Source organism: Epinephelus lanceolatus, chromosome 6, assembly GCF_041903045.1.
Source record: "Epinephelus lanceolatus isolate andai-2023 chromosome 6, ASM4190304v1, whole genome shotgun sequence".
NCBI classification, from domain to species: Eukaryota; Metazoa; Chordata; class Actinopteri; order Perciformes; family Serranidae; genus Epinephelus; species Epinephelus lanceolatus.
In genome coordinates, this window is record NC_135739.1 from 9,535,510 (window position 1) to 9,561,863 (window position 26,354).

The 26,354-nt window shown below is 42.4% G+C and overlaps 1 protein-coding gene across 1 annotated transcript; it reads right to left on the bottom strand.

Annotated features, from left to right (window-relative positions):
• podn (podocan) lies at window positions 1–26,354 on the bottom strand. Its single transcript, XM_033620657.2, has 12 exons — window positions 26,038–26,354; window positions 25,219–25,298; window positions 18,779–19,072; window positions 18,563–18,656; window positions 15,830–15,894; window positions 13,062–13,171; window positions 12,814–12,970; window positions 12,590–12,705; window positions 10,650–10,863; window positions 10,020–10,463; window positions 8,093–8,241; window positions 1–2,711 (listed from the first exon to the last, which is right to left on the bottom strand). The coding sequence occupies exons 3-12, from the start codon at window positions 19,052–19,054 to the stop codon at window positions 2,579–2,581; spliced, it is 1,758 nt and encodes a 585-aa protein (XP_033476548.1). The 5' UTR covers window positions 19,055–19,072; window positions 25,219–25,298; window positions 26,038–26,354; the 3' UTR covers window positions 1–2,578.

The following is a 26,354-nucleotide window of genomic DNA, read 5'->3' on the forward strand; positions in this document are numbered from 1 at the left end:
TAAAAAAATCTATAATACGTATTAAAAAAACCAAACATTGTCAATGAAAATAAAGACGCCCCCAAACAAGACAAGAATAACGTCCTAATGTCCTTCAAAGAAGATGATGATAAATTCGCAGTGTCTTTAAACGAGTACTTTCTAATTAACAGTGTCAAATTTGTATGGCATATCAAACTACAAACATTATTTATCATAGATAAAAAAGTTTCAACCATAAAATGTGATCAGGTTTTGTACATTGTCCACTTTTGTGAGATCTGCAGACTGACTTGGCAGAGATGGCTGCCATTTTGTTTTTACCTGGATTAGTGTAGTGTTGTCTTATTACCACTAGGTGGCACAAAAAAAGTGTCCACAAAGGAGGACAACAGGTATAAGTTAAGCAGAATGAAGTAGAGGGTCCATTAAATCCAAAATGTGATGTCCTCATATGAGGACACAGGGTCTCAGGAGGATATGACAGAAAATAAGGAAAAGAATAAAAGGTCCCCTTAAAGATTTCAGTCCTCAGTTTGACTACAGCTGTGGTAACTGTTGGTACCAACAAGTGCAATTTAATAACACACATCCAAGATTTCTGTTGGAAATGACACTCATGAGTGGCTGCTGTCTGTCTTTTGGAGCGCACTCAACAAAATCATTGACTGATAGAATTTTCACGGAAGAACAGACAATGTCGACCAACACGGAAATATTGAACTCATGTTCAACTATATGTGCCCAGTACGTTTTGCTTGTGCTTTGATTCTCAATTTGTATTCCAATAAGCATACTGCGCCAGTAACAATAAAAACTGCTACTGTGCCTACTAACTCAATTACAGACTGCAAATACAGGGAGTGGCTAATGCTAGAACTGCAGGCTATACATCGTTTCTAAAACGGGGCTTGATATCTTAAATGTTTAAAGGGACAGTTCACCCCCAAATCAAAAATATATATTTTTCCTCTTACCTGTAGCGTCCTTTATAGATCTAGATTGTCTGTTGCTGAGTGTTGGGGATATTGGGGGGATATTCTGTCCATTGTAATGGACCTAAATGGCACTCGGCTCAGGCTATTTCATACATATTCCACATGTCTTAAAAGCCTGCAATCATGTGACCAATGCACTGATGGGAGTAAACAAGGAAGCAGGACCAAGCAGTCTTGTAAGGATGCAAGTTGGGATGCTGGACTTTTTGTGAACTTTACGGTACGTCCTCAACATGTTTTTTGTCCTAAACTTAACCTCCATAACTTAACCTTATTTATGTAGCTTTACGTTAAGAATGTGATGTCATCTGTAGGGGCTAATTCATAGGATATCACTGGAACTGTTATAGAATGCAAGAATACGTTGCTCGTCTTGTGGTGCTCAAAGCACCAAAACTTACATTTGAGATAGCACCACTGAGCTGGCTAACATTACAGCTCAGCTTAGGAGGACACCATTAATGTTTACATCCCGTGCTGTCACGAACATGAACCTCTCATCCATGAGTAGATGCACACTTCCTTCTGCACAATGATATTGTCGGAGGGTGTAGTGCAGTAGAAAGACAATAGTTCCTACATGAAGCTGCTCACAACAAGATCTGTCGATTATCTTGAGTAATTGGGTCGTTATTTCTGGAAAGAGACATTGCTGTTGAGTTTTTCAAAAGTATTTTTCGGGCACTTTGAGCACCACAAGCTGAGTGTCATCTAGTTCCATTATACTGGAGAGAAGGCAGACATCTAAGAGGAATAAGAGGAAAAGTATGTGTATTTATCTTTGGGGTGAACTGTCCCTTTAAGGACTGTAACTTCAAAGTTTTTCAGTGGTTTTATTCTTCTATTCCTTTTAATCAATATAAATAAAATGAGATTTTCCAATTGCTGATCCAACAAATTATCCAATTTTTAAAAAATGCATCAGGCTTGTGTTGAGCTTTAGTTAATACTGACATTTTATAGACTAACAAATTAATCCATTAGTTGAAAAAATAAGTGATAGATTGATCTATAATGACACTGAACTGCAGACCTATTTGAGAGTACTTGCAGTGTTTCATTCCACAGTTTGAGATTACTGAGGCTTTGTTGGTTTTAGTGGCAAACTGCTTATCTTGCAACCTTTGGTGTTAAAATTTCAAATTGTTTCACAGTATTTCTGGTAAAATCACCTTTGTTAAGCTTGAGAAAAAAGGCAGCCATCGACAAAATGACATGGAGCAGAGAAAGACGCACACAGTGTGGACAACATGTCCTTTTTCACTCTGCTTAATTGTTGGTATTGATTCTGAAACATTTACACGGGGAAATTCACATTGATTTCTGTGGATGTATGTTTTTTGGAAGCACAAAAACACAGTTAGATGACAGATTTTGCATGACAACAGTCCAAAACAAATATTTAAAGCTCAGATATAAAGATATGCTAACCAGCCCAAAAAAAGGAAACTAAAGTAACTTCATCCGGTATCCTGCACCAGAAATATGCCACTCAATACAATAATGGACCTGGGAAATGACATTCACAGGTTCATTTCCATTTAAAAGCCCTTTCTGTCCTTTACACAATGCAGTCCAATGTCAGTTCAGTTTAGTGCGTTTTATGTTTCCTGCTCCATCTCCTCTTTTTTAAAGGGGAGGTTGGTGTTTCCTGTGCCGATGTCCAGCACTTGCAAGTTGGACAGATGTGCGAAAGAGCTCTCATCCACTGCGTCCACAGACAGGCGGTTAAACCTGAAAAGAAATAAGAGAGGTATTTCTGAGATGGTTTTCCCCACTTGACAGTAAATCAGAATAAGGAAGACCTTTAAAAGAAATAATCTGCAACTTTTCCGTACTGAAATGTCTAAAAAGGATAAGATACGCTTCATGTCATTTGATCAGTCGCCTTCAGTGGTGTCATATCCCCTTTGCACATGCATTGGGGTTTTGGCTTTCTGGGTTTCTGAAAATTGACTTTTAATCTAGTTTAAAGCCATATTTTTACAACACACCTTTTAGATCTTGGTAGTTTTTGATAACACTGAACAAAAATTTAAATGCAACACTTGTTTTTCCTCCCAATTTTTAAAGGTTTAAGTTTCAGTGTTAGTGAGGACTCATTACTACACAGGTCACAAAAGGCCACTCTAAAATGTGCAGTTTAATCTTATAAAAAAGGACATTTATTAGGATGTCACATCTGGATCTTAAGTTTTTAGAGAAAAAAGCTGGGCAAACATGCTCCAGCTCCTGCCGTGCCAAACAGTGTCAGAGAAACACTAATTTTAAAAAGAAACTGTTTTATGCAGTGTTTCTTACCAGATTTTATCACCTTTTCTGTTTGTTGACTGAGGAACAGACCTCTGCGGATAATTTGGCTCCCATTAAAAACCTCCTGAGTGTCTAGATCTTAAGTTATCAGAGAAAAAAGGTGAGCAGGCATTAGCAGGAGCCAGAGGTGGGTAGTAACTAGTTACATTTACTCAGTTACATTTACTTGAGTAACTTTTTGGATAAATTGTACTTTTCAGAGTAGTTTTAATGCAAAATACTTTTTACTTTTACTTGAGTTATATTGTTTTAAAGCAACAATACTCTTACTTGAGTACAATATTTGGCTACGCTACCCACCTCTGAGTACATAATTACATATTTATATATATTTGTACAGTGTATATAAGAATGTATTTGTGTTTCTTGTGCCTTGATTTATGTTATGTTTGTAAAGATTTAATTTATTTTTGTTTTAATTAAAGGGGTATCGTTTAAAATACATGAATTTGCAGATTATTATTTTTGGTTGATTGATTACGTTCATGTTCTTATTTTACAAATAAATCAGACGTTACTCAACAGTTACTCAGTACTTGAGTAGTTTTTTCACCAAATACTCTTTTACTCTTACTCAAGTAATTATTTGGATGACTACTTTTTACTTTTACTTGAGTAATATTGTTCTAAAGTATCAGTACTCTTACTTGAATATAATATTTGGCTACTCTACCCACCTCTGGCAGGAGCTGGGCAAGCAGCTTCTCCACGACGAGTCAAACAGCATCAGAGAAACAACATGACGTGAAATGTTAAAGTGAAACTGCTTTATTCAGTGTTTTTACGGTTCAAATAACTTGGTATGTTTGTCTTGGAGAGGAAGAGACCTCTGCGGATAATTTGGCTCCCACTTGAACATCTGGATCTTCATTTTTTAGAGATGAAAGGTAGGCAAATGTTAGCAGCAGCTCTGCCCTAGCTCCTACTGTGCCAAACAGTGTCAGACCTGGGCTAGCAGCCCCTCCACAGTGAGACCAACAGCATCAGAGAGACACTAATTTCTAATGTAAAACTGCTTTATTCGGTGATTTGCGGTTTAAATCACTCATTTATAAACATTGCGTACACTCAAAACAAGGCCTGAAACTTCCCACGCAAAAGTTAGGATCTAAAAAAACAGACTTGATGGGAGAAACTTTGACCCATATTTACAAACATATTGGAGACAAGAAATAGGCGACGCAGATGGTGAGGTGGAAGCTTGATTGTAGAAACTGTTGAATATTTTTTGGTGCATGCCATTTTTGGCTTTTGTCTGTACGTATATTTTTTGTATGGATTCTACGCACTGTTTTATAAATGAGATCCCTGGTCTGATGTTTTGGAGAGTAAGAGACCTCTGTGGATAATTCGGATTTCGATAAAATCCCTGTAACAATGAACATTGCTGGAATTCTAACCAGGTGAAACTGACTGCATTGCTCCGAATTCTGCTATTGTTTTAATTAAGAGACCTACAGCAACAGAAAATTACATATTGTAGAGGCTAAAGGCAAAAATCCTGTAAGGCAGGGGAGATGATTAACAGACAGCAGGTACAAACCTGTCAGGAGAAGCGTCTAGCAGCTTTGCTCCTCTCAGGGATCAGTGTAGTGGGATCCATTTGTTGAGTACATGTTTTACACTGACCTGCACCCACTCTAATGTAACACTGAGCAGACCAAACACACTCAAAGGTGTTTCACTCACTTATTAGCATGAAAGCACTTCTGATATACTGGAATCACCTGTATCTGCTCTTATCTATCGGTGAAAATGCTTGCATGTTGAACTCTTAACAAGTCGCCAACATGCAACACAAGTGCAATTAGTAATGAATACACAAGTAAATCCACCCTCCACTTTTCCCCATGGATGCAAAGCATTCCACCGGCTTCGAAATTGGCTCAGACCGAAGGCTCCCAGCTGTGGGGGGATTTGGTGAAGGAAAAAAATGAAAAGAAACATGGCAGCAGCTGATAAGAACAACACGAAGAGCACAGCAGCCTGGAAGGGGTCAAGGCCTGCAAACACGAGCCATAAAGCAGCCAGGTTGAGGTCAGACCGACAGCCAAACAGAACAAAAGCCTTGAAAGCGCTCGTCCGAAACCTCTTTACTCTGCTGTCTGAGCGTGGCTTTCAGCTGCTGCGCCTGTGGGTATAAGCCTGCACTATGTGAAATAAACCTAAGTGGAAAATTTGCTGAATGCACACAAGTTAGAGGAGATGGAGAGATTAGATACCACAGTGCACTACTCTGCAAAATGAAGCTCGGTCTGACGGTCCAACACATAGTAAATTTAGTTGATTAGTGACAGACCAGGACACCGGGGATATTTGCATAAAACTTTATCACAAGGTTCACTTTTATGAGATAAAATCACATTCACACAACACTGAGACTGTCATTTGGCAGATTGATCATAAGTTTTCACACTTGATAGTATGTTGTGAGGAGTTAGAGTGCTTTAATGTAATGTCAGGTTTGTACAGTGGCCCTGAGAACTCAATGCACTGCAGGCAAAGCAAAGCACCCCAAACATCACTCTCACCAGCAACACTTTCCAGCTCCTCCTGGGGGACTCCAAGGCGTTCCCAGGCCAGATGACACATGTAATCCGACCAACATGTCCTGGGTCTACCCGGGGCCTCCTACCAGTGGTTCTTGCCCAGAACACCTCTAAAAGGAGGCGCCCAGGAGGATCCTAATCAGATGCCTGAGCCACCTCAACTGACCCCTTTTGACACAAAGGAGCAGCGGCTCTACTCCGAGCTCCCTCCAGATGTTTGAGCTCCTCACCCTGTCTCTAAGGCTGAGGCAAACTCTGGCCGCCTGTATCCCCAATTTCATGCTTTCAGTCACTACCCAGAGCTTATGACCAAAGGTGAGGGTTGGGACATAAGGCCCGTTTCCACTGAAGAAGTTCCTGGTACTATTTGGGGGGCAGGAACTACTACAGGAACGTCCTCTCGCTCGGCCCTCTCAACCGCCGTGTCTCCACTGAGAGCGGAGTACGAGGAAGGTTCCTGTAAAGTTACGGGCTCTGGATGTAACGTAATCATTGCGCGACCATTTACCGGGGCGACGTAGGGACACCGTTAGCTGTTAGCCCTTAGCGGTGTCTGTAATAACTCACTAAATGGCCCGTGAAAAAAAAATTTTTTCCAGCGGATGTCTTAGTTACAACATGATTGAGCTAACTGGAGTAGTTTCATGTCGTATCCGACAACGGGAGGCTTTTAATAGATGACGTCCTGATGTTAGCTTTGCTGCTGCTGTTAGCTGTCCCTGTCAGCGGCAGCCACTGATGCTTTCTAGACATCGTGATTTCCCAAAACTGAGTACATACCACACATATCAACACAAAACTGCTTTGCTAGCTCAATCATGTTGTAACTAAGATATCCGCTGGAAAAAATATTTTTTTCACGGGCCATTTAGTGAGTTTTTTTTACATGGCGGTGGAAGCTATGAACGAGCTAATCCTCGTCTGCTGAGTTTTAAAAATGCCGGCTATTTTGTTGCTTTCTGTTGACATCACATCCCTCCTTGAGTATATCCAATCAGCACCAAGTAAATCCCAAGCCCCAGCCGGGAGTCTTTCGGGGCAGGAACTTGTTCAGCCCCTGTAAAAGTTCCGGAGCTCTGTCCTTCGGGGGTGGTTCCTGCGGTGGAGACACGCACCAACGGCCCCGGCCCTGTAAAATTATCCCGAAGTTCCTGCGGTGGAAACGGGCCTAATGGCCTCAGATTTGGAGGTGCTGACTCTGATCCCAACCGCTTCACACTTGGCGACAAACTGCCCCAGTACATAATGGAGGTCACGGTGTGATGAACAGAACCACATCATCTGCATCTCTTGTGTCTATTTGGATGTGTTTTCTTAATCTGCAGTTTGCATTGAGCTCTCAGGGCCACTGTAGGTTTGTCATCTGCAGTGTTGCAAAACTGTTAATGAGTAGTTTGACATTTTGGAAGACACTTTACTCACTTTCTTGGCAAGAGTTAGAGATGAAAATTTATACCATCGTCTGGTAATTATGAAGTTACCACCAGCCATAAGAGATCAATACACTTGGCCCAGAAATAGTCTGGCACAAAGTGTCAGCGTGTGAGTGATCTTAGAATGTTGGTGGGCAAATTTAGTCACTTTCTAGCTGTTTCCTGTCTTCATGTTAAACTAGGCTAAACAGCTGCTGGCAGTAGCTTCATATAGTGTACAGATAAATAAGCGTATTTCCCAAAATGTCAAACTATTCCTTTAAATTTGGACTTTCTGAATCCAGTTCCGAAACACGTGAGACACTACTGTCATATATTAAACATGCTCCTTTCAGAGACTGTGAGCTTTATGTCACCTTTCCTCAGACACTTCTACAACAATAAAAGGGCCCTAAATTCACTCTGAGCTGATTGTAAAATTTATGTTTTGAAAAAGGGAGTAAGAACACCGCTGTATGTCTCCCTGCCTGCAGCTGTGCCTCAGAGATGTGCAGAGCAGTATAAACAAAAGCATTTCCTCGCAGCCATTTTTCAGTCAAACTTGCACAATCATTTCCTGAGTGGAGATCAATCCAAATGGAAAAGAAAGTTATGTGAGGAGACACCCACTAGATTTCTACAAAGTCCTGAGGACACTGCAGCGTTCAGGTTAAGGCCTCAAGGTCCTGCAGCTACTTGTGCAAACAATCATGGAGGATAAATGGAGTGTTGACAAGAGTTTAACACCCAGTCAGAAAGAAAAGGACCGGCAATTAGCAGTAACATGAGTTTAATGACTACAGCCTCCTGGTTGATAAGAAGCAGTCTGTGTGTTCCTTACCGGAGGAAGATGCCTTTGATGTTCGGAGTGTTTTCAAATGCTGAAGCAGGAACACTGGAGATGCGGTTACTCTGCAGGTAAATGTACTCCAGAGACTCAGGCAGGTCAGAAGGGATGTGTGACAGCTGGTTGCCAGATAGGTCTAGTGTCTAAAAATACAAAATGCACAATGATTAATGAACACATCAAAACATTTTCAGTGATAAACTACTGTCAAATGCCATATTTCCACTGCATGGTGTGGCTCGCCTTGACTCATTTTTGGTACCAGGTGCTTTTCCAACACATTCTCATCCCAAATTTTCATATACAGTCACTTTGTCAGTGGACCTACGCATCAAAATATAACTCGCAAGGTAGCCTCCCTCATCAGTTTTGGGCATTCGGGGATGGCATATATATATTTACGCTTGTTAAATGCATCTCTTCTTTTCAATGCTTACAGTCTTTTTCAAGCTAAACTTAGAGCGTTGGTAAAACATTTAGTTTTTAGGTTTACTTCCTTAGGTTTATGCAACAAAAGCACAAAGTTAGGTTGAGAAAAATAAAGTGTGGTTGTTACTAATGTCACATCACGGGACATATGTGATGTAACATACGTCACTAGCGTAGCATGCTAAAGATACTAGCACACTATGTTAACTCCACTGATTTTTGGTTTCACACAGGAAACAAACATTTTTTTAAATTTGGGTGGTAGTTTGCGCAAGATGTCCTGAGTTGCGCAAGTGACGATTCTCTCTGGCCAATCAGTAGCCTGCTTTGTTTTAACTCCACCCTCTAGTATCGACTCAGCTCACTTGGAACCTTGACTGAGATGGTACCAGAAAAGCGTACCAGGTACTATCCACAACTTTTACTGATGGAAAACCAAAAAACAGAACAAGTAAAGTGGAGTAAAGCTGTGCCACACCATGCAATGGAATTACAGCATTATCTCCTTTCCCACTGCAGGAACCTAACATATCAAAACTTAAAGTTTAGCCACTGTTTGCTTTCACTGTTTTACGAGTACTACAAACTTGAGTACTCTGTGTGATGGTGATTGACTGAGTGTGTTTAGTATTGCAAACTCATACGTACACTTTCTATTGATACTTCCTGGACATGCTGCACTGCTGCTCATTTGCCAAAGTATGCCCAAGGGGAATAATGAAATATATATTACTTAACTTCCACTTACTGTAATACTACCACATCCTCCTAAGCTCTGTTAAGACTAAGGATTAGCAACGAGATGAGTTGAAACTATTTTCGATGTGTCACCAAAAACCTGCGAGTTTACAGTAGATGAGACAGTGTATCATCTCCATAGAAACAACTCTGTACATGACACGCCATATGGGCGGAGCCAAACATATGTATCAACAGCCACGGGGATGTAAATGAGATGGACTTGGGCTCAGCCGGCAGAGAATATCACAGCAATCGAAAACACTGACAGTTTGTAACTGAATGACGAGCTGAACTTGCAATAAGATAACTGGCAGCTGAAACAGGCGACATACTTTACGTTCTAAAACCAGACATTGCTGACTTGGCAAGCTGGGTCACAGGTGACACCATCAGGTGGGTTGAGTAGAGCTGAGACAGGCCAGTTCACACCACTGCAACCTTTCCATGCAACGCTCTAAAACGGCTTCATCTGATCACAAATCTTTGGTCTGAACTGGGATTTAGTGTGCCCTGTACTCCTGTGGCCTCAAAGGTGCCAAACCCCTCATCGACTCGGAAAATCTGCCTCTACTGTTCTCCTAACTCACATGACGCTTCATCCTGTTTGCCAATCTTAATGTAATATATTTGTACTGGCAAAGTCTGTAAGTCTCAAGAATCTCATACACAAGCCTCGCAAGGATCTTAAAAGCTCAGGTTACAGTTTGTTCCTGCAGTGGACCAAAACATCTTGCACTCCCCAGCCACTCACTGTGAGAGCACCAAGCTCCATCCAGGCTCCCTGGTAGACTGAATTCAGTTTCAGCTGGTTTTCACTCAGGATGAGCTTCCGTAGCTTCTCCATGCCCGTCAGCGCACCGTCTGGTATGGTGTTCAGCTGGTTGTTCTTGATTTCAAGCACCTGCAGGCTGCGCGGAAGACCCATTGGGAAGGAATGAAGGTTGTTCCCTGATAGATCCAGAGTTTCCAGTGCACGCATCTTCCTGAAGGCCTCGCGGTGCAGCTTGGGGCTGGTCAGCTTGTTGTAGCTGAGGTTGAGCTCAGTCAGGGTGTACAGCAGGGACAAGTCGTTACGGCCAATTTCAGCAATGAAGTTGTGGAGCAGCATCAGGGTCTTGGCCCGCCTAGGTAATCCCCTGGGAACCCGCTCCAGCAAGTTGTTGTACATGTGGAGAGTGTGCAGTTTCTTCAAGCCCTGGTGAAAATGAAAATGTTTTGTATAAAATGTCAAAACTTGTCAGATGCTTATAAGAAAGCAGTTCAGCTTACGATCTCTTCCAGCCTGTTTTTAATCTTGAAAATACAATCTGAAATATGCATGTTTTATGACAGTTCAGCTGTCCTGTAAAAGATCCAAAAGAATATGACATGAAAGACATACCATGAAGGCAGCCGGGTGGATGGAGCGGGAGCGGAGCTTGTTATTATGGAGCAGCAAGTACTCCAGGTTTCGGACAGAAGTAAGAGCGTCTCCAGGGATGCTGCGGATGGAGTTCTTCTCCAGGTGTAGCAGCACCAGACTGCGAGGCAGACCCTTGGGAACAACACTCAGGTTGTTATTTGACAAGTCCAGACACTCCAGGCTGCTCAGCTGGCTGCCAGGAGAGAAGGAGACATCAAATCAGTTCTGTGTTTTTCTCCAAAGCTGCAACATGAGAATTCATAGTCTTTGTCAAGTACACACTTGAAAACACATAAATTAAGGTTTATTGGAAATTTCATCAAAATGGCAGAATATGTTGCAGGAACAGTTTATCCCAAAATCAAAAATACATATTTTTCCTCTTACCTCCAGCGTTATTTATCAACAATAGACTGTTTTAGTGTGAGTTGCTGAGTGTTGAAGATATTGGCCGTAGAGATGTCTGCCTTCTCTCCAATATAATGGAAACTAAAAAAAAAACATTAATAAAACTGAAAAGCAATGTCTAGCCCGTTCTGATCAAATACTTGTCCTAACTTGTCAAATACTGCTGTCTTGTCACTGATCTCAGCGTCAGACAACGACACACAGAAGCGCTGGTCACGGCTGCATGATACGCACTGGACGGCGGCCGTTGTTGAGACAGCGAGCGACAACCCAACTTGTCAAATATCACAGCTTTGTCAGTGGATGTTGGCTTCAGACACCGCTGCACAGAGGCACCCTTTATGGCAGAATAAGACACACTGGGAGGCAGTTTGTCACGCCACCAGCAACTACCATAGTATGAAGAGTATAGGGATGGTGGGAGGGGAAGTTGATGGGTCAAACAAACCCTGGACTTTCACTCAGGAGCCCGCTTTATATCTTCCATGTGAAACCAAAAGTCAATGGTGTTATTTCAATAACAACATAGCATGCTAGTATGTTTAGCATGCTACGCTAGTAATATATGTCACATGATGCGACATGACGTAAGTAACAACCGTACTTATTTTAAGCCAAACCATGATGTTTTTTAAAACCTAACCATGTGCTTTTGTTGCCTAAATTAAAAGGTATAAACCTAAAAATGAAGTGTTTTACCTATGTTGTTAGTTTATTTTGAAAAAGGCTGCATCTAACGAGCAGAACCTGTACATTTCCTGAGGAAACAGAAGTGTGTTTTAAAAGACACAATGCAGGTAATTGACACACTGTCCCTAAACATCCAAAACTGATGCAGAACAGAAACCTAGAGCGTCATATTTTAACGTGGAGGTCAACTGACAAAACAGCGATATTTGGTGAGTTGGGATGAGAATGTGCTGCAGCATTGTCTCTTTTACTTGCTCAAGAAAATTCATTGACCTTGCTGTGAATAGCTTCATGTCGGAGCTATTTTTCTCTACCGAACTTCACCCGCCACCTGTATCACAGAGCAGAAAGAAGCGTGCATCTACTGCTAGCTCACATAGCACCACTGAGCTAGCTAACGTTACTGCTCAGCCGAGGACAGCGCTATAATGTTGTGCTGTCATGATCACGAGCCTCTTGTCCATGAGTAGATGTATGCTTCCTTCTGCATGGCGATACGGTTGGTGGGTGTAGTTTGGCAGTAAAAAAATAGTTCCTACATGAAACTGCTCACAAGAAGGTCGGTGGATTATCTTGAGTAACCAGGTCACGATTTCTGGAAAAAGACATTGCTTGTTTTTCAAATATAGTTTTTAGGCGTGTTGATCACCACACTGAGTGCCATCTAGGTCAATTATGTTGAAGAGAAGGCAGTCATCTCCAACACATGGCAACTCACACTGTGACAAACTAAACTGATAAACAGCACTACAGGTAGGAAGAAATATATGTATTTTGATTTTGTTGTGAACTGTCCTTTTAAGCTCTGGGTGTTTGTCCACCTGAAAGTCTCGTTGTCCATGCCTTCATTGCTGAGGAGGTTGTTCTGGAGGTACAGCTCTCTGAGATTTCGCAAGTTGTCAAAGGCCCCCGGCGGGATTTTCTCTAGCTTGTTACTCTGTAACAACAAGAGCAATCTTTATGCTATCACAATATTCGTAAATGAAAAGAATAAGATGTTTATCATCCACCTAAAATCTAAATGCAAACTTAACAGGTGCTGGACCTTCAGATGGAGACGGTAAAGGCTGGAGGGAAGATTCTTCGGGACAACCCGCAGGAAGTTGCTGGACATGGTGAGGATCTCCAGGCTATCAGAACCATTGAACATTTGATCAGGAAGTCCTGCATCAGTCAGCTTGTTGTTATGGAGATACACAGACCTAGGAGCCATGATCAAAGGACAGTGCTATGTGTAAGTGGACATAATTCTAAGAGCAAGAGGTAAATGTACACAAACACACACATTCGTACTTCAGTTTTGGCTTCTGGCCAAATGTGTATAGGTAGATCCTTGTGAGCTGATTAGCAGCAAAATCAGCGCTAACCAAGGAGGGTGGGAGGACTTTTGGTGCCGAGGTGAGCTGAAAGCACAAAAACAGAACATTGTTATAATAATTGTATTCCATTGATGTAGGGAGGATGTGATTTTTCATCAGAAAAATAATAGCATTAAAAATAAGATGTTTGTTTTCTTGATAAGCAAACTTGAGTGGATGTGCGAATAATGAATGTTCTTTCAAAGGCAAAGGTGGAAATAAAATAAAATCTCCAGGCCAGGGTGGATGTTGGGTGTACAAAGTGTATGTGACTTTTACATGGAGTCAACAGTTTTCATCCTGTGTCCTGTCAACACTCAGTGTTTGCAGCTTTTAACCATGGCTACGTCTTCCCCAAAATATTTAGTATAATTTGTAGGTGCGCTCGCAGCAGGGCCGAGGAGATGGCAATGTCCACCGGTTGTTTTGTCGATTATTCCGTCCTGAGTGAATTCTCTCAATCATGATGGAGGAATTGCTGTGAAATATTGTACAACAATCATGGTCCCCAAATGATGTAGCCTAATGACTTTGGTGATCCACTGACTTTTCCTCTAGTGCCACCATCAGGTCAGTGCTTGTAGAGTCACTTATTCAGTGAAACACACAAGATAAATGACTCCACATCTATCTTACTATACAATGACGAAAACTCCATCTGTCTGTGTCTGTCTGTGTGTCTGTTCCACATTTTTTTCCTCACTGACTTGGTCAATCCATGTGAAATTTGGCACAGTGGTAGAGGGTCATGGGAGGATGCCAATGAAGCAATATTACATCAATTGGCCAAAGGGGGGCGCTATAGCAACCGATTGAAATTGCAAACTTTGAATGGGCATATCTCATGCCCCGTATGTCGTAGAGACATGAAACTTTGCACAGAGATGCCTCTCCTCATGAGGAACAAATTTGCCTCAAGAACCCATAACTTACGGTTATATAGACTTTCCGCCATTTTGAATTTTTTGAAAAACACTTAAAATCGATCTCTTCCTAGGAAGTTTGAGCGATCTGCATGAAACTCGGTGAACATAATCTAGGGACCAATATCTAAAGTTCCCTCTTGGCAAAAGTTGGAAAACTTACTAAAACTGAGCTTCTATAAGGCAATGAATATTGCGGAGGGTGTGGCTCATCACATAAAGGTGTATAACATCTCAAGGGTTTCACCGATCACCACGCAACTTTGTAGGCATATGACCACACATAATCTGAGGGGACCCCTCCATTATTGACCTGATCAAACAAAATGGGGGCGCTAGAGAGCTCATTTCTTATCTAGGCCTAACCGCCATATTGATTTTTACTAAACTTGGTAGATATGTAGAAAAGGACGCCTCTTTTATGAGGGGGGTGGCAGGCATTTTTTGCCTATATTTGACAGGACAGTGAAGCATGACAGGAAGGATGGGAGAGAGAGAGAGAGCAAGGAAGACATGCAGCAAGAACAAAGGCCAGATTCCAACCCCCACCGCTGCAACAAGGGCTAGCCGCACCTTTCCCATGTGAACTACCAGTGCGCCCCACTTTTAAGTCAATACAACATATAAACACTTTAACTATCTGCCTTTCAACGTGCTACCTCAACTACTAATGTACAGTTTTAGCCCACTAACTATGCCACTATTGGCAATGGTACTACTGTACTTTCAATGAAGCAATCGTACTATCAAATTCACAAAAACTCTGTCTGAATACATTGCTCTTCTTAATGTGTTCAGTTAACTATTTAATCTGCAATTTCCTATGACCTGTATCTCACACACACACCATGTAAAACTGCACGTGGGCAACTGTGCACTCAATGGGTATGGACTAGTTAGATTCGTGGTTCTCTGAGGATGTATGGTATTCTAATGACTTCTGTGATTCCCTGATTTTACATCTGGTGACACTATCAGATAAAACTTTTTTTATTCTTGGTTTACAGTGGAGGGGTGTGAGAAAAGCAAAGTTTTCTTCACAAATTCAGCCTGACACAGAGTAACTGATACACAAATGGTCATTTGGGGAGTGAAGTATTCCTTTAGCAGCCCAAATTTATCCAGAACCCTTATTACCATAGTGGTGGCATAGAAATGCTCACATGATTTTTTTGTGATGGGCATATATGGGTGTTTTTAAAAGGCAACAACAAACCACCTGTTAAGAACTTTTGTTCTACAACGCAGAACTGCTTTATGTCAAGCTTTGTACCTTCATACAAGCAAGTTTTTCTTCGCTTTTGCTGCTGCTACCAGCACTACATTGTACAAAATAGCAAATCCGAGAAGCACTGGTGAGATTAGATGTTCATTTAGAGCTCTCTCCTTTATAACATGGTTTATGGATTAAAGCAGCATGGGTGTCTTTGAGGCTTAGTGAGCACTTAAAAATCCCCTATTCTTTCTGTATCCCGTTTGCCTATTCATCCCTGCGAAGGCACAAACAAATCTGTCCATCCTTTCTCTCTCACTCGCTCTGTGTCCAAAAGGGTCAGTAACATTTTAGCTCCCACCAGCTGGCACAGCCATACTGGAAGTGATTACAAGCATAAGCTCGCATAGAGTGGAGAGGAGACTGCCACCTCTCTCTGCCAGCTGGCACTGTGTGAGTGTATCAGGAAAGAATGGAGTAAAATTGTTGTGAGGTGAATGCAGAAAAGATAAATTTGCCAGATTTGGGGTCAGCGTTGAGAATCAACAAGTCTGGTGTGTGACTCACCTTGTTATTTGCCAAGTATAAATAAGCCAGCTCTTCAAGCATCTCAAACCCTTCATCTTCGAGGCCTATAAAGAGAAAAACACACTGAAGAGTGAAACTATTTACTCTATTTAATCACAAGCTGATAAACAAGCTGATGTTTTTTAAAGCTCTACCTCGATTTAGCTGTGGAATGGCAAATTAATGAAGTGATACTACTCTCTAACATCTGACTTGAAATGGGCTAATGCAGTGGTTCCCAACTGGTCCAGCCACATTTCTCCTTGGTCATTAGTTCAAGGTCCACACAGTTTAATATGTTCAACGTCATACTTTATATTCGGCCATGTCGTCCAGCTACTTTGCTGTCTCTGTCAAGAGGCTGGGTCCATTCAGAATGGACCCTGTGAGCCACCAGTTAGAGATGCAAATTACATACAAATGTACTACTTTAAATAGTTTCAGTCAGTTTAGCCAACCCCATCTTGCTCCCATCTCATCAAATACCGATGCAGTGACCCATCCGTCCACTTCAACCTCCTCCCCATGCAGTTGCTCTGAGCATTTAACAATGGCGATGCCTGCTGCGTCTCATACATACACAAAAGGTACGTTGGTGTCAGATGCCGAGGGCCACAGATCAAGCGTCTGTATTTGATGAGTTGGGAGTGAGAACCGGTTGAATAGACACTAAACCGTTAGACTCAGTTGGGAATGATAGAAAGAATTTTTTAAACACACTCTTGGCATCTACCTCTCAAGACTTCAATAAAGAAGAAAGCATTGACCAAAACACTCTGCTGCAAACTACACGGCAGATTCTGACGTCCACCCATCTGTTATGTTTGAGACAGAAGGGAAAAAAAGTCTGAAGAAGACATTTTATAGCTTGTTGTAAAATACATCTAGTCATTTCCTCTTCATATATACACTACTGCCAGCTTCACAGTTTCACCATATGGCGTTACATCTCACATTAAATCTTTTCCCATGGAGGATTTTGGTCTCCTATTGGTCTGTTAGTGGGTACCATTACAACTAAATGCTTAATTCACAATGATATGGGAAGCAAAGAAAGTGAATCAGAGGGAACACAAGCTCGCAGTGGTCTCAGCTGGCCAGAAAGACAAAAATCCATCGAGCTGTCTGTTCATCTTGGCAGCACTGTTCGCCAAAATGACAATAATTAGCTGGCATTCAGCCACAGTAGGAGCATTCTAATGTTAGCAAGAGATCTGATGTCTGTTTTGCCTTTTGACATTTTGGATGCTGTTGTGAATGGCAGACCTACAACTGGGGCTTGACATTTTCTTTAAGACAAACAAAGGAGTAACCGAAGCTAGTGGGAACAAGGGGGCAGATGTCTGCTGCATGGTTCACTAACTGCTGGTGTGTGGCTACAAATTATTTGTGTGATTGCAGGTGTTATGATGTCATAGATTATCTGAATTAGGGATAATAATTGTGTCATCTGACCCTCTCAAACTCACATAAAAGTAGCTTTTCTACAGCTGCTCGCAGTGTTATTTGTACACTGATAAAGCACAGCTATCTTTGACAATTCAAAGCTTTTCTTTCTGCCTTTTGAAGGAACAGTGTGCAATGTCCATTCTGGGCTACTGTGGAAACACGTGGGGCAACATGGCAGACTCCATAGACAAGGACCCGCTCCCCATGTAGCATTAAATGGCTCATTCAAAGGTTATGAAAACACAGCAGCCGCTTATACACTGCCTGTTCAAGGCGGGAATACTGTACCATTATGTCGCCTCATCGTTCTTTATAAAAGGTACGATCGCAAAACGGGGGACAGAGTTGTCTAACCTATGGGCCTAGAACGGAGGTGGTAACAGCAATGAAACAATGTCTGTATAAACGTGACAGCCAGCAGGACGGGTTCATGGGCAGAAGTGTTATGCACGTGACCCACCACAGGACATTTTAAAAGCAGCTAATAGCAGTTAGCGGCTAATTCAAAGAAGAAAAACAACGAAAATGTCCGCAAATTTGGAAAACAACAAGGTCTGGGGGCTCCTTACCCTCTGAGCAGAGGACGAGATCAGCCGCCATATAACAGGGGAGGGAAATGATTGTTATTGCCATGTTAATGCTTGCGCGCGAGTTGTGCTGCTACCCCCTCTCCCCTGGGATCTCCGCAAGGGATGTGAGGACTCTAAAACTTCACCTGAGCCTCCCTCGGCATATGGGTGAGTAGATAATGGCTGAATTTTCATTTTTTAATTCTTATTTTTGGTCAAATGATGGCTCTTTTGATAGTTAAGGTTGCTGACCCCTGCCCTAAATCCTAAATACTGGACCTTTAAATGCAAGATTATTGAACTATCACTGAATAACAGCCACATTCTTAAGAAAATGACTGATTTCTCCATTAATTGCCCTCCCTTTTCTAGATGTGGCTGTTATCTGGAGGCAATGCTTATAGGAACAGTTGAATTGGGCAACAACTGACAGAAAGCTAAAAAAAAATAAATAAATAAATAAAATAACATTTTGCTTCTAAAGACATGAATCAGACTCAACATAGACACACATCACACAGCATCTTTCCTTTAGAAAACTCCCACAGGCATGAAAACTACTAATCAAACTAAAATGGCACCAAATTGACCTGAGATTTAAAGACCCACTGCTGTATGTCCCACAAAAAAACCTTGCAACACGCCTGTAATCTGCCCCCTGCCCCCCCTACTGTACACCACACGCCTGCTGTTAAACTGGTTTCACAGTCTTTACCATCCGTGGTGAGCCAGTTGTTCTGCAGGTTGAGCGTCTCCAGCTGATGCAGATGAGAAATGTGCTCCACCGTTATCTCCTCGATTTTGTTGTTCTGGCATCACAGGACGAAAAACAGACAGTAAACACAATGCAGACAAGAGTTTGCACTATTTCCTGAGCAGAATTACAAAATGTAGATGTGTGTTTCATTGTGTGTGCAGATGTGCGACAGACCTGCAGAGAGAGCTGGCGAGTTTTATCTGGCAGCCCAGCGGGAAACTCTGTGAGGTCGACACCGGCGCAATCCACTGCCCCCTCTGCCGTACAGCTGCACTCAGGCGGACATTCAAAAGGCTCTGATTTCGTCACCACTGTTGCGATGTTGGTCTCCTTCAGTGGCTCTTCCTCCTCCTCTTCCTCCAGTGTGATCGGGGCCTGGCAACGCACCAACACCCAGGCCAAGAGCAGCACACTCAGGGCCTGCAGGATGGAATGCTTGGGAAAGGCCATGTCCACTGCTGAGCTCTCCTGTTGCACAAGCACATGGTCGGGGAAGTTAAAAACATCAGGAGTGTTTTGTTTTGGAAACAAGACCTTGTTAAAGCTACAATCTGATACTTTTTACCCATTAAAATAACTTTTTTTTATACTTTGAAACTTCGTGAGTAATTATATGTTGGGTGCAGTGTTGTGCAATAACACGTTCATTGAACACTGAAGATTTAAAGCACCTGGCACACCAGTGTTGTGTCAAAGACTTTTCTCCCGTCAATATGTGCTTCCATGCAGGGGTTTTACCGTGCAGAAGGAAGCATGCATTCACTGCTGGCTCACCTAGCATCACTGAGCTAGCTAATGTTATAGCTTAGCCGAGGAGGACACCATTAATGTGCATGAGTCCCTCTTCCATGAGTAGATGCACACTTCCTTCTGCGCAGTGATACAGTTGGCAGGTGTGGTTTAGCATAGAAAGAAATAAGTTCCAACATGAAATTGCTCACAACAAGGTTGGTGGATTATCTTCAGTAAAGGCCTTTGCCGTTGAGTCTGTTTTTTTGTACGAATTTGTCACATGTCTAAAAGTAAACACGACTTCATGTTGTGTCAATCATGTTTGCACAATGAGTCCAAGACTTGTCTGTTCTCGGTTCAATTTTCAGTGGTTTTCGCTTCCGTCAGAGCCTTTAGAGAGCTGTTTGACATGAAGCTCAGCATAAGAAAAATCAGGAAGACTTTCTTTGTGCTCATCCATTCACAGTTCCTTCCCTTCCGTTCCCACTGCTTCCTCTAATTGCTGACTATTGATGTTCACTCTTCTAGTTATCCATTCAAACTTCGCTACGATGCTACTGCATCAGGATGCTGCTGCAAAATTTTAAATCTGCTCTCTCTTCTGCTGCTGTCAGCCATCATTTTAGCCAGGATTGTCATGTCCTCCTCCACCCTGTTCACGTCTAGCCATCGTATCCAGAGTCCAGGACGAACTCATCAAGATCATCAGCACTTCTCCATCTTCTTCTCATCGCATCCTTAACACATCTACCACCACCAACATCTAGACTCCGGGGGGGTTCCCTATTCGACTATAGATTCATCACCCTCCGGAAATCATACTATCACAATGGGGTCTAATTGCCAAAGACTTTTCACATTTTTCATTCTTATGTGCAGATGAAAAAAAAAATTCTTTTTAAAAATGAGTCTCTCCTGATTGAACAAGAATCAGTGAGGAAAATGTGGCAGCGGGACAAGACAGAGGAACAGGGCACGCAGAATCATCATCATCATCATCATCATCATAACTCAGATAGCTCACTTTCAACAGGTCAGATAGTAATATTCAGGTGGACGATGGTGATGATGATGATGAAGAGGTGGAGGATGTGGACCGCACACTTCATGCAGCTGCAGTGTCAAATGCGAGACAGGGAGGGAGTGGTAACAGCCAGATAGGTAACTGTAAACGTGTCTTTCATTTTGTCTCAAAGGCTTCAAAATCAGTGTGCAAGGTTTCTATGCGTAGATCCATTTGTGAGTCAGAGGGATCTGCACAATGTCTTCTATGGCTCTGAAGGATACAGAGAATACAGAGGGACACAGACAGACATACCTCAGCTCCATCAACTTTGTGCTGGTGTTGGTAGCCTTGAAACTTTTATCTGGTTGAAGGAGGAGGACCACACACTGACTTGTTTGTTTCATTAATCTCTTATTATTTCAGCAGCCATGTGTTCAATCAAAAGCCCAAGGTTTCAGCATAATGCAGGTGTTACAGATGATGCAGTGCACCTCCTTCAGTCTAGTACGTAGCTGGCATACTGAGTTAAGGTGGTGAATTAAAATTCGTTTTTTAAAAATGTAGTTAAAATAATGCAATATTTTGTTGTCAGAGCAGCAAAGTGAAAGCACGGACTGTTAATTGGGGTCAGACAAATTAGGAAAATTAGGCCTCTGAGTGGCTGATTGCCTTTTTTCAGTTTACTTTTTTCATGAAATACATTTTGAGATGGCTGGATTTGATAAGTGGCTCCATTTTCAGGGTCTGACTTACTGGGACACTTGAACATTTTTGATGTTACTAACACCTGAGAGTCTGTCTGCAGTTGAAAAATACACATTATATTCAGCTAACAGAAGAGGACAGGTGTTTCATAAGCCATGTTTCCATCAACCTGTTTAGATGCGCATCTAGAAGTATCGCATCAGAAAATTATGATGGAAACGCCAAAATTCAAATTAAAATCCCCTGATTCGCACAAACTAAAATACGCTCACTTTAGCCAGGTTTTGGTTGATTCAAAAAAATGTTGATTCGCAAAATGGGGGATGGAAACAGTTATGTTCGAATTAAGTCTGACGTAGCGCACCTCTCTCCATGGTGATATCCACACTCCGGGTCGGGAAGGCGGTAATGCATTTACAAGCTGGTTGCCAACCGCCAGAAAACGTAGAAGAATGTGAGACTTGTTTTGTTTCCGGTTCTGCGGAAAACTCGTGCAAGTTTGTAGTTTTCACCAAAGTCCGTACATTTAATGGAAACACACAGGATTAATATTTCTTTTGATGCGCATTTCCCAATGATTCGAATCACTTTTGGATGGAAACATAGCTATAGGTTTACTCTATTTTTCAGACAACTTATTGAGCCATGATTTCATTCAGTAGGTATAAATAACATATCGCATTACCTTTATATTATTAAACTGCCAGACTCTCAGGCCATGCTCGCAGCATGCCTCAAGAGATGGTCTACCACTCAGCGGCATTTCCAAGGGGAGGCCAGAGGGGGCTATACTACTCTCATCTAGTTGCATTGGTGTGAACCAGCAGGTTGCAGAACGGCACATTGCAAGTTGTTGGTTGTTTCAACTCATCTCATTGCTAATCTTTGGTCTGAACTGGGCTTCAGACTTCCGGTCAAGCCACTGCATAAAGAAAGCACATGAAACGCTGAATACACATTGTGGGAAATGGCGAAATTAGTTTTAGGACCTCACTGCTCAATGGTAGACAGAATAAAAGTCTGCCGCTTTCCTACAGAACCAACCAGCGCAAAGCGTAGATTGCAGCGGTCAGATGAAAGAACTGGATATCGTCAGGAAACATTTGTGAGGAACAAGCCTTCTCAAGTTTAGGGGTACTCATAGAATCCATTTTCATTCAGATAACTTGAGGTGAGAGTTCAAAGGACCTCTGTAAAAACAGCCATGCCAGTTGTTCCCTCGCCAAAATGAAGCCTAATTTTGGAGCCTTATTGAGCCCCTTTCCATTCTGACATCACGTTTGTACCTTGTTGAAAGGAACATCCTACCATTCATGAAAGGTCATGAAAGTAATTTGTGTGTGTGTTTCAGTTCAAGAGGACTAAAGTTCAGCGTTTCACATATGCCATTTCCGTGCGGTAGTGGCTGGACTGGAGGCCTAAGTGGAACGACAATGTTGTTTCCTAGCAACTGAAAGACGTCTGAAAAGGGTCTGTTAATAGGTGAATTGTGTTTTCTGGGTTTTATGGTTTCTGTTTCCCCCCTTTCCTATATTCTTGTGCTGCCTTTCCCTCGTTTGCCCATCCACACACCTGCCCTGCATCAGTCTCATTAGTCCCTCCCTGCTCCAGAGTTTTTCCCAGCCAAAGAGCTCCCTGCCTGTTCTCCTGCCTAATCACTGTATTCCCCTCACCTGAGCTTCTCTGCCCGTTTCTCCACCTGCACTGCATCCCCTCGTCAGATTAGGTTGTATATAAGTCCTGGTTTTCAGCTCAGTCTCTGTTTGATTCTTTGTTTTGTGATGTTATCTTCTGTTTTGCTTTTTCCTGGAGCGGCAGCGTGCCAAGGGCAGTGAAAGTGAAACTTAACCATTCATTAATTCATATAGAAATAAGGAAATTGCTGTAACCCGACCTGATCCGAGCCAGGGGAATGCTGAGAAATTACAGCCTAGCTGAACTTGGCGGGTCGGGTTCAGGCAGATAATGAAAGCCTTAAGTGTTGGATCCAGGGTTTTTTGGAGCTTGACCCACACTGAGGTCTAAAATTCAAAATATTTCTCCTCTCCTTATAATCATTTTCTCCCAAGTGCCCCAACCAAGTATTATATAACTGTAGTGCCCCTTTACAGCAAGCAATGATTTCATGTGCAGTGTAACTACAGTCATTAGCTGCAACATTAAAACCACTGACAGGTGAAGTGATTAATACTGATCATCTTGTTACAAGGCAATGTTCTGCTGAGAAACCTTTGGTCCAGGGTGGGTCTTCTGATCTGTAGAGGCATGACCACAAAACTGCTGGGGGTGTCCTGCGCCATTTGGCATCATAGCGTTGGCCGCAGATCCTTTGAGTCCTGTGGGTTGTGAGTTGGGGCACTGGCACATACAGCGAATGCTCCATCAGATTGCTATCTGGGATATTTGGAGGGCGGGTTGATGCCTTGAGCTCTTTTGGTGAGTTCCATTTGTACTGGAAAGTCGGAATTTCCAAGTTCCCAGTCTGAAATTTCAACTGGAAAGCTCCCTGAGGTCGGATTTCCAACTTGGAAAGTCATAGGAACCTCACCAACCTCAACCTCAAAATCCAGTATGGCTGCTCTGCTCATCAGTGGAAGTGAAGCCTGTGGTAATACACAGTTTATTAACACATCTGTCTTATTTGTGTCTCACTAAAGCAGTCCAACACACAGACCTGTCCAACTTCTATCTGTGGACATGTTGCTACAGTGTTATCAACTGGTATTGGTACAATGGCCAACTTGGCTTGAGTTGGTGTTTAGGCTGACCAAACGTCCTCTTTTGCCCGGACATGTCCACTTTTCATGTCCTGTCCGGGGCGTCCGGGGGGGTGTTTATAAATTGATGATAATGTCCAGTTTTCCTTGTGTGTGTGTGTGTGTGTGTGTGTGTGTTAGAGTGTGGCATGCGCCGCATATTTCTGTCCAAACCCGATAGTCATTCTTAATGTTATTCTGTTTTGTTATGTCCGAAACCAAACCAAGCCCGACATTATTTAATTACTAAAGCACTGAGTTTGTGTCACACAGTTGTTATGTGTGGAATCAAGGCTATTTAACAGGCCGGGCGTGCGCCTGGAGGGAGACCTCCATGTTTGAGACGGGAGCGGGCAGCGGGAGGTCCGAGGCTTCCAGCGAGGAGAAAGGGAGAAATATAACAAAATAAGATAAAATAGGAAAAACCCGTCTCCCTCTTTGATTTTATTTTCAGCATTTAATCAAGGCGGAGGCGGGCAGCTGGAGGTCCGAGACTTCCAGCGAGGGGAGAGGTAGAAACAAACAGCCAGTGTGTGTGTGTGTGTTCTGTTCAGGTGTTGTCACGTAAATAACAGTCCCCAAGCAATAAACAGGACAGACAATAGGATTTTATTTATTTTTACACTACATGTTCACTGAAAGCTGACCGAATCCGACCCGAGCCCGAATACAATTTATACATTTTTGACCGAACTGGCCTGGTCCGGTCGGGCTCAGATCGGGTAGCCACACTCTAGTGTGTGTATGTGTCCCCTATCTATTGGGGCCTATCTGAATTTCTGTCTTTGAGAGATATTACTTTGTAATATAACTGAATTTTCTATCCATACATATAAACTTTAAATATATAAAAATCATAAGGCATCTTTGAGTAAACTGCGAGTATCATTTAAGTAGGCTATCTCGTGGCCGGGCCGAATGTCCTCTTTTTTGGAAATCAAAATATGGTCACCCTATTGGTGTTGCTAATGACATCTTGGTTTTCCAACTTGCCCTATGGAACGCAATCAACATGGGTGTGAAGTCATTCCAAGTCCAAACCTCTGACTTCCGAGATAAATGGAATGCACCATTTGTCACATTCCTTGGGAAATTACTTATTAGTTTTTGTGGCGCATTGCTTTGCTAAGGAGGCCATTGCTATGCAGGAGGGTACTTGGTCTTAAGCAGTGTTTGCATGGGTGGTTCATGTTAAATGGCATCCACGTGAATGCCAGGAACCAAGGTTAGCAAAACATTGCATTATATCGAAATGATCGACGGTCATCATTTCCTTCACCTGTCAGTGGTTTTAATGTTGTGGCTGATTGGTGCAATCCATGCTTGGCCATTTCTGACTGATGTATAGAAAAACACTTTATCATTGTACCTAGAATATATCTTTAACTGATGGAGGGTTTGCATTGTTTACGCACCGGGTCACCAACAAAAGACAGGTGGTTCTCTGTCACTTCTCTCCTGTGTCTGAAACTTCAGTCCTCACCAAGTGGAAGGGCTAATTTGAAAAAAGAAAAGAACACCATCTTTGCTTTCCAATCATTTCACACACATGCATTCACAAAAACAATCAACAATTACATGAAAATCTTCAGGTAGAGACAAAATAACATCATGTGAATCTAGCCTTTAGCAATTATCTGACAAGCATATGAGGACAGCAGTGTTTATGTAAGGCTGGTGTTTTGGCAAAGCAAGAGAAAAAACCTTTTAATCATCTCCACCAATGTTGATAGGAATATTCCAAGAGGGCACTCAAGGCAGCTCTCAAGGCAAATGTCCACCAGCACAAACACACATGCAGTCTACACAGCAGCATGCATACACCCACAGAAAATGAAAAATAAAAGCCTGTTACCGCACTTATTGTACCATGTAGACCCTGGCTGGAATAAAAAAACAGCACAGTGCGTCAGAGAGGACTTTAAAGCCTCGACTAAGTCAACAGCTCTCTCATGTTACCTTATAAAGTCTTGAAGTGAGAACAGTATTTATTAGCAGAGAGATGCTGAGGCATTTTAAAACTCATCTTGTTTTCACGCTCTTCCTCAGCTGGGCTGAGGTCGTGAAGTGGCTTTACTGCACTGTTAAGTAGTCTGAATTGTCTGTAACCCACATGCCACATTGCCATGCACGGATGAATGACACACACAGCTCAGTCTACATAACATAACAGCCACCCATAAAACATGCAGCAGCAAAGTCTGCAAAAGCAACGTTCTGGTCCACTACTTTACCCCGTCCGACCAACGTTTGCTGAAACACAATGCAGTCTGACGTCCAGTCCAAACACAGGCTGTCCCATAGCAGGCGAGGAGTCACACAGCCACACCAGATACCCTCCAGATGTGAGCAAGAGAGAGTGGGAGTGGGAGAGGGAAAGTTAAGAGAAAGCAAAGGAAGGGGAACAGGCGAGAGTGAAAAGGAAGGGAGTGAGTAAGAGAGACAGCGCTGACCTGAGCGGGAGCCAAAAACACAAATTCTTTCCTTTTTTTCTTATATTTTTTTTCCCCGAGAATAGATTTTTTTTCCCCTTACTGTAGCAGGTCTTTCC

Bases quoted from the DNA above. Each gene is read 5' to 3' on its own strand.
- podn (XM_033620657.2), bottom strand. From the start codon at position 19,054: ATGGCCTTTCCCAAGCATTCCATCCTGCAGGCCCTGAGTGTGCTGCTC. The intron at 10,864-12,589 runs GTGGACAAACAC...CTCTCCTGGCAG, and splicing joins ATGGACAACGAGACTTTCAG to CCAGCTGAGCAGCCTGGAGT. The intron at 8,242-10,019 runs GTGAGTGGCTGG...TTGTATTTTTAG, and splicing joins TGGAGCTTGGTGCTCTCACA to ACACTAGACCTATCTGGCAA.